The sequence below is a fragment of the Botryllus schlosseri genome, chromosome 9 (genome assembly GCF_051294905.1).
Source record: "Botryllus schlosseri isolate E-star chromosome 9, Bs_hap1, whole genome shotgun sequence".
Lineage (NCBI taxonomy): Eukaryota > Metazoa > Chordata > Ascidiacea > Stolidobranchia > Styelidae > Botryllus > Botryllus schlosseri.
Genome location: NC_137244.1, coordinates 22,672,198 through 22,690,127, shown reverse-complemented (window position 1 = coordinate 22,690,127; position 17,930 = coordinate 22,672,198). Strand labels below are relative to the sequence as shown.

Here is a 17,930-nt window from a genome sequence, read left to right as displayed (position 1 = left end):
TTCGCCGAGGCTGGAGTGGAGAATTGTTTTGCGTAAGCGACTGTAGGATTTCTGGCAATCCAAAAGCTATCTTCCCGAGCGCAGAAATTATTGAATTTGGTCTTGATCGAAAGCTACTGTTGCACCGATTCCGAAAATATAATTTAAAATAATGATCAGGCACTGATCCACCTAGAATTCGTCCTCCAAGTGTGAAATAACGGCATTGTTCGAACAATCGGAGAGTCGCAACGGGTCATTGTTATGGCCATTGTGTTGCGGTTACTCGATTGTTCTGAACAATGCCGATATTTCAGACTTGGGGGACAGATTCTAGGTGGATCAGTGCCTGATCAATATTTTAATTTATATTTTCGGAATCGGTGCAACAGTAGCTTTCGATCAAGACCAAATTCAATAATTTCTGCGCTCGGGAAGATAGCTTTTGGATTGCCAGAAATCCTACAGTCGCTTACGCAAAACAATTCTCGACTCCAGCCTCGGCGAAGCGGAACGAAGCTGCAAAATTGGTCGTTGACGTTCCATGTTTAATTTCTATAATAGTACCCTTATTGCGTTGCCGCTGACATGTTGAGCCAAATTTCTCTCTAATAATTGAAATGCATTGTCTGTAAGGGATTTGGATCGAGTGCATTCGCTTCTTGTTATCATGATGCGTCAATGCGCGTAGTATGTTGTATTCGTTCGTACAGATCACATGTTCCATGTTTAATTGCTATAGTACTATTCTCGAGGATGCATACACAATAGATTAGCAAAGTTGACCAAATTTCCAATCCAAATCTTGTCATGTCCGAACTACAAAGTCCAGTCCAAATTCGGAAGTCAATTTCGATTCATAACCAAATCAAAATGGCTTAAAGCTCGTTCAAAATACGCATGAAAATGAAAAAAAAAACGATTGAAAATTCTCTTTCAAATCGAAATATTAAGATATTTCCCAAAAGTCCTCAACATCGTAAATCCAGACTAGGCCAAAACCTCCAAATTTGTTTTTTTCTGATGCAAATCAGCCGTTTTGTGACAACCTCCGCGGTCATATTACCTCATAATATCAATATCGATATTATCAGAATACTACAGGTGCTCGACAAATACCGAGCTAAAAATGAACAAATCATGAAGTAATTCACAACAACGATCCGTGTCAGCTGTGGTTCGATATGGAATGGAAAAATACTGTTAACCATGATGAAGCTATATTAGTCCGTTTTTATTGATAGATGTCTACTTATTGATAAATTATAATGACTTGATATCAGCATTATTTAATCAATCCTAATATAACAGCCATCTGTGACCTTGTTATTCGTCAGTTTTACCAACATTATTATGACTTCAAAGTACCACAAATTTGCACTTGGCTGAACTTGATCATGCCAATCAAACAGTCACCCCTAACCTATCACGTAAAAACACGCCGAAAAGAGGCATGCACTGTACAGATTGCACACTTGGGTTAGGACTATATAAGTATAGCATGAAAAAGTCCTGTGCTATTACGAACTCAAAGAGTAATCCACAAGCTAACACAGCCCTCATTCACCATTCTGCTATCTTCGCACAACCCTACAGTCCTGCACGTCGTTCACGGAAAGATCCTGCTGTAATCTGACTGAAGAAAGGCCGGACCAAGTCGCTGCTACAAGGAAAAGATTTCTCGCACAAGCTACCAACACTCGAATGAGATTGAAGCCAGGTTCAGTCAGCATTTCACTCAATAAATGAATATAGCATCGTGTCGTATGACTAAGCAAACTTTTATGGTTGCGTAACGTTTTTCTAAACGGGAGGTCAATAATTATGGTGTAATAGTATTCGAGAGAATACAGAACGTACGTTCTCTCATCGTTAACAATGAGATTTCACCTGCCCGACAAACATGGTCGTGATCGAAATTCGGTATATTATTCAATTCAATGGCACACAAAATTACAATTTAATTTTTCACTCATATATCTAACGTCTCTTTAATGCTTTAGTATATAGACGAAATGGCAAATGAATATAAATCAATAGCTTCATGCAGTGGTGGCCTTACGAACGGGGGGGGGCTGGGCGAGACTTACCGGGGGGGCCCTATAAGTATCTAACCGTAACTTCTGGGGGGCTCCGCCCCCCAGACCCTCCTTTCCCGCGCTAAGGTTTAGCTGCTGGATTCAGCTATGTCCATTATTGTATGTGTCTAAGGGTAGACTACATCGAGACTAAGTTATTCTACCGCATGCAGAGATCATCGGGATACGGGACTTTTCTAACAAATGCAGAGATTTGATGATGATTGACACATCCGTACGGAATCATATTCTTGCTTGGTACACGGATTTCCATGTTTATTCGTTATTATCCTTAAAAAGCGCATAATCCGAATAGGGGGGGCTTCGACCAGGGGGGCCCCGGGCGACCGCCCACCTCGCCCACCCCAAAAGCCACCACTGGATTCATGTTACATACGCAACCCGCGTAAGATTTGTGGAAGCGGGTATGCAAGCACGTCTGTGCTAACTGCTGTGTTCGTGTGTTATTATGCCAGCGTTATTGGTAAGCCAGCGTAAAGATTCCATGCGTGCGCCGGTAAATTACAGTAATATACGTAGAGTCTTAGACAGATGTCATTCCACATATAGATTTTAAAAAAATTTGCAAATATAGTTTTTGTTAGAATCATAATTTTGTTCGCGAAATAAAGCTTGCATACGAAAGAAGACTATAAATAAATCGGTAAAAAGTTGGAAATAAGAACAATTGCTTATTCAATCGGCTGTTTTTTGCATAAAATAATGTAGCGAGAAGGAGTTATTTTATGTAAGCAAAAATATCCTGTATATACATTCCAAATAATGTATGAATAAATTGAATTCATTGGTCTTCCCTTGATGTGTCTGAATTGGGATTAGTCTCGTCAGATTCGGCCCGGTCGTACTGCCTGTGAAGATCTGGCGATTGGGGCTGATGAACTTTTCCAAACAATATTTTTGTCACCCCAATCATAGGCATTTCGATCGACACTGACAAGACGAATGCGACTCCGTAGGACAAGAGTAATACACCTGGTAAACAAAAGTATTCGCAACCTCGTAACTGCATGATGGTTCAGATACAAAGTCACGCGCCTATTGTGAATGAGTGGCTATATGGCTATACGTCTAGTTCAGTGGTTCTCAAACTAGGAGGTGCATCTCCTTGGAGGGGAGCCTTCTGCTTGCATTTTGTGATATGACCATAAGGGCCGGGGACGGGAGGGGCGCGAAATTTTTCACCATCATAAAGGGGGCGTGTCTAAAAAAAGTTTGAGAACCACTGGTCAAGTTGATGATAAAAGTTTGTGAAACGCTAAATTCGTCATATAGTGGTATGCTAGTTAATATTGATTCCAAGATCAAAGATTAGTTGTTTCGCTTTATATCATCAAGTATTGACGCAACCCCCAGGGTTGTAACCAAGTCACAAGGTTCCGAGTCGCAAGTCAATCTCACTTTTATAGTTTTGACTCGAGTCAAGTCGAGTCATTTGCAATTCGCCACCGAGTCAAGTCCTATATAGTCCAAGTCAGGGTGTAAAGGGTCGAGTCCGACTCGTAGCGTTGAGACTCGACTCCGAGTTCAAGTCCAAGTCAGGTTCAACTCAATTGCAATTCTGCTTGGGCGAAACGAAACTCTCGCATTCATAATATACTGATTAAGTGCTTCTACTTTTCCGAAGTACTCATGTAGGTTTGCCGACTTACACAAGTTCTTCCAGTGGTTATGATTTTTTACTGTATTTCTACTTCACGGTTTTCAGTTTTTAGGCAAAACTAGACCTAGAATACTACTCCTACTTGAATATCGCTAATTGTACTTGTACTCAGTGCCAATTCACTTCGTTACTTCCACTTCTACTTTAGTACTAATAATGCCTGCTTTGACCACCTCTTAATAGGCATATTCCAACAGATAAAAGATAGATTTTGGCCCGATTTGTCTCGAGTCGTACACAAGTCGAGTCAATTACACAAGACGACTCGAGTCATTACCATAAGGCCGGCCACAATGATTCGAGTACTCGAAGTTTAACCGAGTAATAATTTTAATGATTCGAGTCGAGTAATAAAAGACGATTTTTTGAGTACTGAAATTATACGCTCTTCGCCACTGAAAGTTAATTTATCAACGAGAATGAAATTTACGATACTATTTCCACTGTGGTAGCCTTAATTGTCCGTATCGCAGCATACAAAACATAGTCAAAAGCTAAGAATGATGCTAGAAATAGCACATTTACGAAGTCATGATCATCCCACAACATTGTCACAAAGTGCAATGAAATCGGTATGGTCGAAAAATATACCAAAGTATCTTTAATGTGATGAATAACAGGCATTATTCTTTTAGGCGGCATAAAAGGTACATATTTGGACTTTGACATATTACATTCTTTAATGACGTCATAATGAGTGGTACTCGAATACTCGACTCGAAGCATAATACGTGATTCAAAATCGAATCACTCAAATTCTCTCATGTACTCAATTTTGCCCAGCCCTATTCGTTACAAAGCTTACAACCAGCACGTAACTAGAGCCGTAGTGTATAGCGTCTTTCCCCTTCCTGAATCTTGCAAATTTGCACTTACCGCCGTAAAGAATCGATAGAAGTGGCACACCGAAATGGAAGGTTGTCTCCATAATACCATACATCCAAATTAATATCATCGGGTGAACCAAATAAGCGCAGTATGTGAGGCGACTCAACGGTATTAGCGCTTTCCAACTCAGAAGATGAGTGATAGGACCTATGCGTGAAAACGAAATCGCAGATGCAACGAAATCGGGAATAGGCGTCGGAAACAGCAAACATTTACCTCCATAGCCTGCTTCGCACGCTATTACAATCCACATTAAACAGTAGCCCCACACCGGTCTGCATGTAGCATTATAAAATGCGGCTACGTGTAAGTTAAAATTAAGACCCTTCGCAATATGACTGAATAAGCCATATACTAGAGCGAGACCTGTTGCAAACGTCATCATCCATCCCAATGGTATCAGTACCTGGGGATATCATGAAATAACAGAAAGTTTAATCTAGTTTAATCAGAAACTGATGCAGCTCCATACCTTTTTCATGGTCACCGTCCTGTTGAATGTATGCATAATTAAACCGGTGAAAACCCCAACGAAATATGGGCCCATCCGAGACCACGGTTTTGTATATAAATCAGACCAAAACCAACCAGATGGTTTGTGACCATCTCGGAGCGACGTTTGAGAAAACAAAAATGTTGCATTCGGTTCCAAATTTTGATCTAGGTTATGCTCGGTGAGTGAAGTAGTGTGAACAGCGGTACTATTTGAAAGCGAAATAAATAAACATTTAAAATTAATATTCAAATAACTGCTCTCACTAGGATGACATTCCCCTGCCGAAGGCGCTTGGCTGCTTCTTGTAATGATAGGATATGACTCCGCTCGCTATCATAGAAAGCAATACGAATATATTGGTCACAATAGCACCCACTAGCGGACGCCTGAAAAATGAAACATACGTCCCCGTTATTCAGTAAAATAGAGCTCGACTGATGTCGGTATTCAGATTCACAGTATCAGTAATTCACTTCATCTACCCCGCTATTTGGTCAGCGCGGTTGCGGTCATTGCGGTATCGCAAACTGTTACTACTACTAAATGTGGATTATATCGCTAACAATTATACGACGGCACCTTCACGTCACACCAGTACAATATTCCCGCGTAATTACGATGGCTGATCCGAGCCTATCCCACGGGCGACCTCCCGGCCAAAAAGTTTACCTGCTCACAACAACATGCGGCCCTGTGCCTGTTATTGCGTGTTTTTAAGGACAATGTTGGTGGTCTGGTACGTAATAATATATGCTGCTTTTGGAATGGGGGTGATAGTCTTATACTTTGCTGTAGTTTCATGGTAAATAGATGACGTTTATATGAGATTCGGTTTTACAAATTACTGTCATTAATTAGAAATTCCACTTGAAATATGTCGATCGAAAATTCTGATATAGGTCGATCCCTACTCCTACCTAAGCAGAACGATGAAATTGATGGGTAAATAATAGATGAGTTCGTAATGTACATGGATTCAGTGTTTTTCGACACTCCGGTTTTTTCATTGCCCACCAAACCCCAGATGACCTATCCATGCCACGAACAATTTGTGCAGAGACTTCATCTATTGGACAATAAATAACATGGAATCCGTCAAGCTTTGGAAAATACTGGACAATGTCAAAATTATCAATAATTTTAGACTACAGATATCCAATTCTACGCAATTATTCCCTTACCTGCGCATTAGGTAGAGCAAAATAGGCAAGAATAGAAAGAATTGCATATCATTCGCGAGATACCAGCTCCACCCGAAACACTGTGAATTGCAATTGGAATGCATCAAACGGTGTTGCAATGCAGTAAAATATAGACACAAAGACACCTAAAGTTGTTTATAATTACCCCGATGTTTAAGTTCCAAGGATACATGTTGTTAATGTAAAGTAAATTGGTCCACCAATACGCCTGACAGCCGTCGCGGTATGATTTAGATACATTCGACCAAAATGGTCCGTCTCCAAATTTACCGTACAAACTGGCCATGATCAAAACGCAGAGTGCATACGGAGGAGTCAGTCTGCCAATGATAAATGTTTGAGTTAGTTCACGGCAGTCGTCAGCAATACCTTTTGCAACCCAAATTTTAGGATATTAGTGAGTCGCGTGCCAAATGCAGTCATGGATGAAGGAAAATACGATGGACTGTGTCGCCAGCTGGCAGTCCAGTGTACAAAGTGTGGCGATAAAGCAACAATGTTTACGTCGACAAAAGATACATTCACATGAAGTAAACGTGAGTGCAACATTGTCAATGGTGGAATTGAGTCTTGGAAGAGAAGCATTTTCAAGAATTAGCTGTAAGTTTACAATGCCTCCCACATCTGTACAAAGCAGTTGGGATATGCATACTGCACAACAAGAATACCTCAAATGCATCTGAAAGTGCTTGTGAACAACAGTACATGGCTGCTGGAAAAAAATTGGCGAAGCTTGTTGCAGCTAGATGATGATTCCGTAGCTGACGATGCTATCATCGATGTTATGGTATCATATGATGGAACAAATGATGAAGCGTTTGATAGTCCTTGAACAAATCTGACTACGTGCCTGCCGGCTATATTAATGCTCGGGTTGTGGTAGAAATGGTGCACTGTGTGATGCAAATCAACTAATGTGACCACTGACCAATGACCATCGATACCATGAACAAAGTTCACATCCTTGTTTTTCGAAGTTATTGTGGTTGTACTTTTTTACTCATTTTTCTCAAAATGTACTTTTTCTGTACAGCAATTGCTACTGCTCCGCGTACCTACTTATCCGATTTTGCTGATAGTCTGTGCAAATGATGGTGAGGATATATAGTACATCAAGTGGTTGGGCATTTTCTCCAAACAAACTTCTGTCCATAAGGATTTTACAGCAGAAAATATGCTTTAAGAAGTCAAAATTTTGGGTTCGCTTATACAAAATGAATCATATATTTTGGTAGGAAAACATTGTTGAATAGCCTACCCCTCAAATCCGTCTGTAAACATATCTATACTAGCACTCCACCAATTTTGGAAGGAATTTTTGGGATTTTGTGCGAATATTTTCATAGATGTTGGAGTATCTGTCCCCTTGGTTATGTATGCTTATAGTTCAACATAGATACCATATTAGGAAATATTGCCTGCCCGTTCCAGCAAAATATGGATTATTGGGCTTGCATCTACCGTTCATAAGTTATGACCACAAGCGCGAATAACTGTAAAAGTTATTTTTAAACAGAAGGGACTAGGGATAATAATCGATTAGAGTTAAGTTAATATACTGGTTTAGAAGTAACCATTCGGTCGTATGTACCGTATAGGCTCGCTAACAAAACCGCAGCAAATAGGTTCGCGTCCCGTGGCGTCATATTTTCCATTTGGTGCAACAAACAAGGTTATAGTATGCCGTGTGCGTCAAATCATTTGGCGTGTCATGGTAAATCATCTCGCGTGCCCTTGGTCTGCGGTTTACGCAAGGATCATCCGCACCCGCTGAAAGCTTATAGACATAGAGCTGCCATAAACGTTTTGTTGCGAGAATCAACACGAACCTATCATGCCACTTACATGTTGTGAAGTATAAATATACCTCATTCCAATAACGCATATGCATAATTGCATACGTACGACAAGGGTTTAGCCGAAGTGTAAAGTCGGGATTCGATAATTACGTTGCTATAATGACGGCGTCTCGATTTCAAAAGATTATCGGAGAGATTACTTAATCCACCCGAGGATCTACTCACATCCATAGTCCCTACTGCATAATCAATCGCAATGATTCTTACCGTATTTAAGTAATCAATGTAAAGGTCAAAGAATGATTCTGTTGAACGAATAATCATGATTCAGACTCGTGACACGACGGCCCAACGTGCCAAGTCACAGGTTTATATCAATGCAAATCACTTAGAAATTAGCTGCAAGCGTTTGTTATTTCTCATAGGACTTTGGGGTGTGATCTACATAACAAGATTTTCCAACTACTAAAGATTATGACGAACGAGAACACCCATACCCTCAAGTCCACACCATCTATTAGAATACCAGCTTCGTTATTCTTTTAATATTTTGTGATATCATGATAAGGAGGCGCGAAATTTATCACTATCATAAAAGGAGGCGTGCTTAAAGCAGTTTGAGAACCATTGTTTCGAGTGTTAATAGAAAAACATGGATAGGGGTTTAAAGAGATTTAAAAAATGTATCAGATTCAACATTGTTTCGAATCATTACGGCAAATAGATATATACCGTCACTTTCTCATTACCGAACATCAACACAGTCACTGAGCAGCATTTATTAACAATTTAATTTGGAAATAAAATCAAATGGCTAGAATTTTTCAGTTGGCCGGCCGACATATTTTCTACTTCTCATTTGGCTCGCGGAGAAAAATAATTGCCCACCCCTGGCCTATATAATTCTACATCTCTGGGTTCTACAAATATCTCAGAACATACGCCGTTTGAGAGATATTGTCCCAACAGAGGTCCACACCTGAGATATCTGTATCCATACATCACGAGCACGTAAATTTTTCCATCGCGCCTTCTCATTTCTTTCAAACCCACAAATGCACCTAAGAGTCCACTGAGGAAGAAAAATGTATCAACGGAATAACCGCCATTCCCGATGACCTCAAACGACCAGTGTGTGATAAAATAACGAGCGGCATCGATTCCATTATCTGAAGAAGAATATTATAGGTTTATAACATTCTCTGTAATAATCATTATTTGATCACCGGTATGATCGTATCCAGGATAAAAAATTTGTGGAATCCACAATGCGTGAACGTGATGAAGTTACTGATAGGCTATATTGACGTAACGAACGCATTTGGCGATATATCTGCGTACTGTAGTCGTTGAACCGACTATTTTGAGTGTTCCAACCATCCCATATCGTAAGCATCGGCTTTATCGAGTGGTAATCGTCCGTAGACTCATACAACATGTTTTTAGAAAGTATCTACACAATATTATGGCGCAATTTTACAACTTAATAAAACACGATTTTTTAAAAGGTCTTTGAACACTGTTCAAAACATGTTTTAAAACGCCGTTTGGTTTAAATGCAACCATAGCTGTCAACCTTTTTACCTTATTGTTAACCGGTAAAATTTCGAAACAAATTTGACGGATTGGTGAACTTTCAAAAATTTAAATCAACCCCGTTTGTAATTACGACAAAAGCATGCAACTAAATAAGCATATATTGAGAACTTCTATTAAATGCGTAGCCTATATAATTAGCTGTTGTCATATCGATGTCCCGCATTCAAAATATCTAGTGTCTTAATAGCTGTATAGTGTCAAAATAACGGGTGTCAAAACGTTTTGATATCATGTACAATTGGTAGGCATACACGTGTTATGCGGATGGTTTATACGAGGTTGAAGTCGTTTCGATTTCGACTCCACGACCTATACATTTCATTGTATCTCAATCTGGTATATCATCAGACGGAATTCTTAATTAATCAAACTGAGCTATAGGAGAGACGGTCAAGATCTTTCTTTATGCAATCCAGATATAAAATTGCTATAGGCGTACTTGGCTGACGCATATTGTGATGTATTGCCAGGCGAATGTGTAGATTTATGTGACGCAACTCCGGTAGACTTCGGTTCATGGGAATTCCGCCTGATTCGTATGATAAATATGACCACTGACAAGACCACCACAAGAAGATACGGTAGCATATTTAGGTCTTCATGGACATGACTGTGATATACGCCAGAAACGATGCACTATGCTGAAGACAATATTGCGATTCACTGCGTTAATTCCCGCATTGGCAAACGAATACGTAATTTCATGTGACACAACCAAAGCAGACTTTGCTTCATGGAAATTTCGCCTAGTTCACATGACAACATAACTGCCGCAGTAACTGACGGTAAAAAATTCAAGTTTCCACGGACATGATTCTGACAATATCAGCTTACCAATGTAGTTGGCTCCGTATGCAAATGTGTGCGCTAATATGATCCAGGACATGCTAAAAAATCGCAATCCGTGAAGAACATTGATATTGCCTACTTTTCGGCTGGTGTCCAGTAAAGCGTCGGTGTTTTTCTTGACGGAAAACGACAGAAGAATACGGGAAAACACTGCAACAAAACCTTTGACTAGACAAAACGAATCTGCGAATAAAACTAAAGTATTACAAGCCTTACCAGATAATCGTCCCGCCCTTGTAGGCTCCATGAGACCGTAGTTGTTAATACTCGGTAGATTCTTGAGATAGAGCTCATATACAGTTGCGACAATCAGCAGACAACCAAGAAGGGATATAATTACTCTAAAATGTGTGTAATGTGAAACCATTGGATAAATTCCGAAAAAAATATACTCACATAGTTGCGATATCCAGAGACGTGTAAGTGCTTGGCTGATGTGGTGAATACAGGGTAAATGCTGTTGTATTAAATAACTGTTCGATTATTGTCTCCGATTGATTTGTCGAACAAGAATTCGGCAGACAGACGCCTACGACGATTCCTTGTCCGAGTGTGAACTATACCCATTTAAATACAGCAAATTGGTTATTGATGTGTGAAGATGATGTACGATATTGGCGGTTCTCGGTTATAGAAGTCACGCCGCGAGTAGCCCACCAGATGGTGCACTAGTGCTATCGGGGTTGTGTGACCATAGTGTCCTATATGGTGTCGACACAAGCAAATCTCACGGTTCAATGAAATTGTATCACGTCACAATTTCCATTTGGCTACAGGCAATTTGACGGTTATTTTTGACCGGCTTGCCGAGCAATAAACTTGATGAATCGGGTATCAATCGAAAGCTAACTTTGCACTGATTACGAAAATATAAATTTTATTCCACTCATGGCCCTGGAACCCCCACAATCAGCCCCAAATTATTCATTGTTGAGTAGATTGGCAGTGTGATGCAACAATGCTGTCTGGCGAAACGAGAGAGAAACTCAAGAGGAAGGATGCGGCCGAGCGGCGAGAGTGGGATCAGCTGACGCCGCGGCAATAGCTATGTGCATTGTGCAATTATAGATAACTAACCTAGCTATACTTGACGGAAGGATCTCTATAAGTTGAAGGATATTGCAGGAAAATTCGTAGGTCCCAAATACATTCTGTGGACCCAGTTCTACCTTTAGAAATCAAGGAAAGGCTGGTAATGTGTGCTCGCTTTTAGCGAAGCGCCTATAGAAAGTATCAACAGCGCCACGCATCTCTGGAGCCCTACGCAACAAGCGGGCTAAGGTAATCGATATCATAATAATCTGACATATCCAATGTAGACTACTTAGACGTAGCCTACATATCTCTATCAGCTGAAGGATATTGCGGGAAAATTGGTAGGGACCAAATACATTCTGTGGACCCAGTTCTACCTTTACAAATCAAGGAAAGGCTGGTAATGTGTGCTCGCTTTTAGCGAAGCGCCTATAGAAAGTATCAACAGCGCCACGCATCTCTGGAGCCCTACGCAACAAGCGGGCTAAGGTAATCGATATCATAATAATCTGACATATCCAATGTAGACTACTTAGACGTAGCCTACATATCTCTATCAGCTGAAGGATATTGCGCGAAAATTGGTAGGGACAAAATACATTCTGTGGACCCAGCTCTACCCTTACAAATCAAGGAAAGGCTGGTGTGTGCTCGCTTTTAGCCAAGCGCCTATAGAAAGTATCAACAGCGCCCCGCGTCTCTGGAGCCCTACGCAACTAGCGGGCTAAGGCAATCGATATCGTAATAATGTGACATATCCAATGTAGACAATTTAGACGTAGCCTAAATATCTCTATCAGTTGAAGGATAATGCGCGAAAATTGGTAGGGCCCTAATACATTCTGTAGACCCAGTTCTACCCTTAAAAGTCAAGGAAAGGCTAATAAGGCGTGCTCGCTTGTACCGAAGCAAATAGAAAAAGTATCAACAGCGCAGCGTTTCTCTGCGACGCGATTGCACATAGCTATTGCCGCGACGTCAGCTGATCCCACTCTCGCCGCTCGGCCGCATCCTAGCTCTTGAGATTCTCTCTCGTTTCGCCAGACAGCATTGTTGCGTCACACTGCCAATCTACTCAACAATGAATAATTTGGGGCTGATTGTGGGGGTTCCAGGGCCATGAGTGGAATAAAATTTATATTTTCGTAATCAGTGCAGAGTCAGCTTTCGATTGATACCCGATTCATCAAATTTATTGCCCGGCAAGCCGGTCAAAGATAACCGTCAAATTGCCTGTAGCCAAATGGAAATTGTGACGTGATACAATTTCATTGAACCGTGAGATTTGCTTGTGTCGACACCATATAGGACACTATGGTGTGACGAATATCAGGAATCAGGAATCAACGGGGACCAGTATTATATATAGGGATATATATAGGGTTGCATTTAAAATAAGTGATTGTTTAAAACACTTTGTTTAAACAGGCCTTTTTTTTTAAATTTTTTTTTTATCTTTTCAAGTTGTATAATTATGCAATAATTGAGTAAATACTTTCTTTCCAAAAAGACATGTTGCATGAGGCTACGGGCGATTACGACCAAATATAGCCGACGTATGCGATATGGGATGATTGGAATCCCCGAAATAGTCGGTTTAACAGCGATAGTAGCCTACTTAGATGTAGATGATTGGTACGGAATGAATGTTCTGATGATGATGACCGCCGACCGAAAAATTGCGGCCTGACGATGTAGACCTGGTTATGATATTTTTTGGTCCGTAAATGACAGGAGTTGGAAGCATATTCCGTCAAAAGAGTTATATTTAACCTGTATTGTCAATTGTCAATGTCAATCTACTATGATGTCACAGTTGAATATTCGGGACGTCATTGCTTTAAAAAACATGTTTTAAACAAGGACCTTGTCTTAAACATGTTTGTTTTGAATTGAATTTTGTTTTGAATGCAGCCCTAGTTCTATATGTGTGTGTGTGATTGAGTTAATTCATTCACTTCCATATTTCGAGGTTTGCGGTATGAAATTGTTGCTATTCGCTCTAGATAGCAAACATTATATGAATTGTGCCGAGAGCGAATCAACAACAATGAGATAAAGTAGCTGAGCTTTGTTGCATTGAATACTGGCGATGTGTTCCTGGTTTTTACCCGTGACTTGATGTCCAGCGTCACAGAGAAGTATTTTCCTGAGAATTGCGATGTCTGTATGTTCAAACACTCATAGTATCTCCCCATCCATTGCCGATTCCCTAGTTCGATGCCACTCCCGATCTTACCCCACGAATCAGCAACTGAAACAAAATGCTCATAAATATAAAGTTTCATGGCATCATCATTATCTATATGCAGTGGAATGCAGTGTATTCGATACATACATATGTACCGCACACGCACAGTGTATACGCCTGCCGACAAGTTCAATTGCATCAAATCGATGGTTTCGTCATGCAAGCTGTCGACGGCGACCTGGCCTCTGCTGTCTTAGCGGAACGTATCACGGGGAAATATTGTCAGCTGTCTCATCTATTTATTATATTAAGAATTACCTGCCTGCAGCAATGCTGAATAGGATAGCGATAGATCACGTTGTGTCTGGTCTAGTACTGCATGTTATTCGCTTTTGGAGTTCTTTTTCGTGACTTACGGAGTTAACAATAAATCAGAATGACTACTGTCTATTGATAAATGTCGTGGCAAATTTGGTCGAGGAATTACCTTTCATCACAAAATGTATTACCAGGGCGAGGCGCTATGTTCAGCGAATGTGTATTATGAATGTGGCTCTGGGAAGAAAACCACACCCCATTATAGACCAGCATTTAGTAAGAAGGAAAAAATGAGCTACATAACATGTTTAGTGTAAATGAAATGTACATGATGGATCTGGATACCAAAGAGTGAAGGCAAATCAGCCATCTCGAAATAGCATTTAGCAAAATCGAATGCATTATCTGGTCATGCCTGTTCCCTGTAGTTCCGTTTTACAGAATAAGGCGCTGCGCCGAGAACTCGTCCCGTATAAATCGAGAGCAACAAAATACTTATATACTTCGTGTACACAGGATAGTATATGGTAAAGGATGCGCTCTGTTCCTCGATTTGCTTCACGGTTGCAAATAGTAGCACGAACTATACGAGGTACCTTAATACTCTACAAATGAGACATATCAGATTTTCCGGAACACTTACCTCGCAAAGCATACCTTTCTTTCCTTTTGTAGTCATCCTTTAACTTTGTAAATGATCTTTGGCAATCCGACTCATTCCCACTCGAAGTAGGGTTTGAGAATAATTCGAATAATAAGGTCTTTCCGTTTAGCCTTTCCAAAATCTGCCGGCTTTCCATCTGCCCGTATTTCAGTCTTGCAACGAACTTTTCTTCAAACGCCAAGGGGTCGTTCAAATCGGCGGCAGAAAACCATTGGCAGTGGGCTTTGCTTATCACCAGTAGACAGAAAGTTGTGGAACAAACAATATTTCCAGCATTCATCATTTCCGACTTTGACTATCGTGCTCATGAAATAGGATATGCATCAGCCCTGCAAAATACGATTAGGCCATCCGTACTATCACAGTTATCGAGCATGACGAATTCAGCAATTCAATAACGGTTTGATTGGACGAGAAATGCTATATGCTGGATTGCATATCAGACCAAGTACCGAGCACGTCGCCAAAATGATGAAAATCTATAGCTTATACAATATGCATAGACTCGTCAACGTTACTACATGGGCGTTGATATTCTGACATCTTATATTCCCTAGTTAGAAATCCATTCCTTCATTTAGCACTTGAACTTTGTTGAAATCATTTTTCTGGGACCATTTAATAACACAACAGTCTAACAAATCTATATGGTACCATTTGACCTGATTGGACGATAAGATATCACAAACTTCCGTAACGAATTCGGATCGACGAGTCCGAATATCCCTCAACCATGCAAGTTCACATCCCTGCGAAAAGTGCTATCTCCTGAATCTGCAATGCAATATAGAATTGTCTCGTATGTTTATCCGACCTTGTAGGTGAACTTACTGGTGTTGCGCCACTTTCCGAATCAGAGTAAGGTCCTTCCTTCGTGATATGATTTTGGCAAGGGAAATATCTCTGAATACAGCGCCACGAATCAGTGAGTCATTACCTTTCGTGATGCTTAGTGTTGGGATATGAACATCGAAGATGCAGAAACGAAAACATGGAGCCATCACGTAATTGAACTGTGTGTTTAGTGTGAAGTATATAGCGTGTTACTTTCATTAGCGATTTCCAGGTGATCATTTGCTCTGCTGATTGATTACCTATACGCATTGACGTAATGTATTTTGTGAAAATCTGGTTTTCTGTTATTCTCTCTCGAAACTGCTATTCACACGTTGCCATATCACATAATTCCATGGCATTCTGTCTGTATATAGCGAAGTCCAGGATATATCTATGTAGATTGAATATATAACGATATCGGTCCGTAGTATTATGCTTATTGCTTAGTCTCGCAGATAATGGATCATCCATCAGAACATCCATAAGGCAGTCATTTCTAATTGTAATCTTTCAGTCAGTGTAGCACAACTACAATGAATAAACAAAGAATCGGTCACCGTAAATACTATTTTATTCAAATCCAAATGTTTCGACGGCAATAACTCCGCTTCCACGGGTTGGAATTGAACCAAATTTGGTGAGCATCGTTTCTATAGACAGCCTAACACTTTCATGGGGTCTACAGAAAATTTTCAAATTTTTTACTATTTATTTTTATATAATAAATAGAAACTTTCTTCTCCTGTAGCAAAGCGGTTACTGGCTGGAATTGAACCAAATTTTGTGTGTAGGCTTAAATTAGGTAACCTATCAATTTTATCAAGTAGCCAGTACGATTTGAGAAAAAAAGTCATTTTTGAAGAGCCCTAATGCACGCACACTGAATGAAACGTAAAAGAAGATAATATAAAAGGACAGGTGACAACAAAAGGTGGCATGTGTCAGATCAGAAGGCGATATCGATAAGTCAAGTCTTTAAATCCTAAATCCAATCGAAGTTATACAATATCAAATCCTCTGTTGGGGGCTGCCAGTAAAACTGCACTCGAGCCACTGAAAAAAGTACAACACAACGTACTCCGTATCGTAGCTATAGGGCCCCAAAGGGGCCTGGTTGTCCATCCAACAAGTCGCTACTGAATAGATTCGGTGTCCTAAACATAGAAGATATGCGGAAACTAGAAACCGCCAAGTTTATGTATCAGTTCCACACTGCGGTCAATGACCCGCATATTTCAACGACTTCTTTACCTCGGAATCAAAATCGCACAAGTACAACACACCCGCGTCCACGTCGTCCAAATATCATATGTTCGACCGAAAAGATCATCACTCTATCAAATATGCCGGACCTGACGTGGGGAACAGTATCCCGCCGGCCATCCGACAGTTGACGAGCATGTCCACATTCAAGTCGAAATACAAGCAATTAACTAACTCCTAAATTAATACTAGTCCATCCTCAAGATTACTGGACCACGACCTGACCTATCGATCTCGCCTTCCATGACATACCCCATTTTTTGTCGCTTGCTTTTTCTCTATTCTATCTTCTTCTGCTTTTCATTCAGTGTGCAATCTGTGCAGTGTGCATGCCTCCTCTTTACATCGCCTATAGGCTAAGGTGGGTGTCTGATTCCATAGACTACTCCAAAAGTCGCTTCGACACCTTCCTATCCTTTCATTGTATCGCATTTTTGTGGTGTATTGAACTGATAAAAATTGCTAATAAACCAATGATGATTATGGTCCGGCAAACTTGGGGGCTGACTATAGTAGCCTATTGATTGACTATGATCATATATATTTATGGGACCAAGGACTCCGAAAAATGATCGCTAAAGTGTGTAATGCGTGGGCAGCTAGCGACGCTCAAGTATCTGCAAGAGTCACGAAATATACAATCATGCACAATGTATTGAAATGATAAAATTGTTAACAATAAATTAAGTATTCGCGCACTCCGACTATGCATATCATATTTTCGAGATTTAATCATAGACAGATATATCAAGCAGTGAGTAGAATTCACGTTTGTAAAGTCATCACAACCACCGTCGGGTGGATCGACTTTGAACACTGTCATATCGAGCCTCCCGTCTACCTTGTATGTCGCATTTCATCATCCTGAATTTTTGTTGTGGGAAATTGATTGGTATTGTGGACAAATAAAGACTCTCTCTCTCTTTCAAGGCCACGATGCAATGCCAAACCTAAAATCCGTTCTATACCATATCTAAATACCTTCTCCAGAGCTTCAACAAACGCGTCCGGTTATACCCAATCTCCCTACAACTGACAAGCATCTGACTGA

The 17,930-nt window shown here is 40.4% G+C and overlaps 1 protein-coding gene across 3 annotated transcripts; it reads right to left on the bottom strand.

Annotated features, from left to right (window-relative positions):
• Nucleotides 1-1,883: 1,883 nt before the first annotated feature.
• LOC145445745 (nose resistant to fluoxetine protein 6-like) lies at nt 1,884-15,767 on the bottom strand. 3 transcript variants are annotated; one of them, XM_080323863.1, is made up of 15 exons: nt 15,611-15,766; nt 15,469-15,553; nt 14,759-15,108; nt 13,718-13,860; nt 10,968-11,128; nt 10,779-10,912; nt 10,557-10,721; nt 9,103-9,292; nt 6,470-6,644; nt 6,304-6,383; nt 5,386-5,508; nt 5,099-5,327; nt 4,843-5,032; nt 4,615-4,773; nt 1,884-3,050 (listed from the first exon to the last, which is right to left on the bottom strand). In XM_080323863.1, exons 3-15 carry the CDS (start codon nt 15,060-15,062, stop codon nt 2,860-2,862), a joined length of 2,244 nt encoding a protein of 747 aa, XP_080179989.1. In that variant the 5' UTR covers nt 15,063-15,108; nt 15,469-15,553; nt 15,611-15,766; the 3' UTR covers nt 1,884-2,859. The 3 variants fall into 3 exon arrangements, with proteins under 3 accessions (XP_080179989.1, XP_080179990.1, XP_080179991.1); XM_080323864.1 differs by having other exon boundaries at nt 10,788-10,912; nt 15,611-15,764; XM_080323865.1 differs by lacking the exons at nt 6,304-6,383; nt 6,470-6,644 and having other exon boundaries at nt 15,611-15,767.
• Nucleotides 15,768-17,930: the final 2,163 nt, after the last annotated feature.

Excerpts from the sequence above, each read along its gene's own strand:
- LOC145445745 (XM_080323863.1), bottom strand. The coding sequence starts at position 15,062 with ATGATGAATGCTGGAAATATTGTTTGTTCCACAACTTTCTGTCTACTG. Across the intron at positions 5,509-6,303 it reads TTGCTCTACCTAATGCGCAG|GCGTCCGCTAGTGGGTGCTA; the intron begins GTAAGGGAATAA and ends TTCATTTTTCAG. Across the intron at positions 4,774-4,842 it reads GTGCGAAGCAGGCTATGGAG|GTCCTATCACTCATCTTCTG; the intron begins GTAAATGTTTGC and ends TTTCACGCATAG.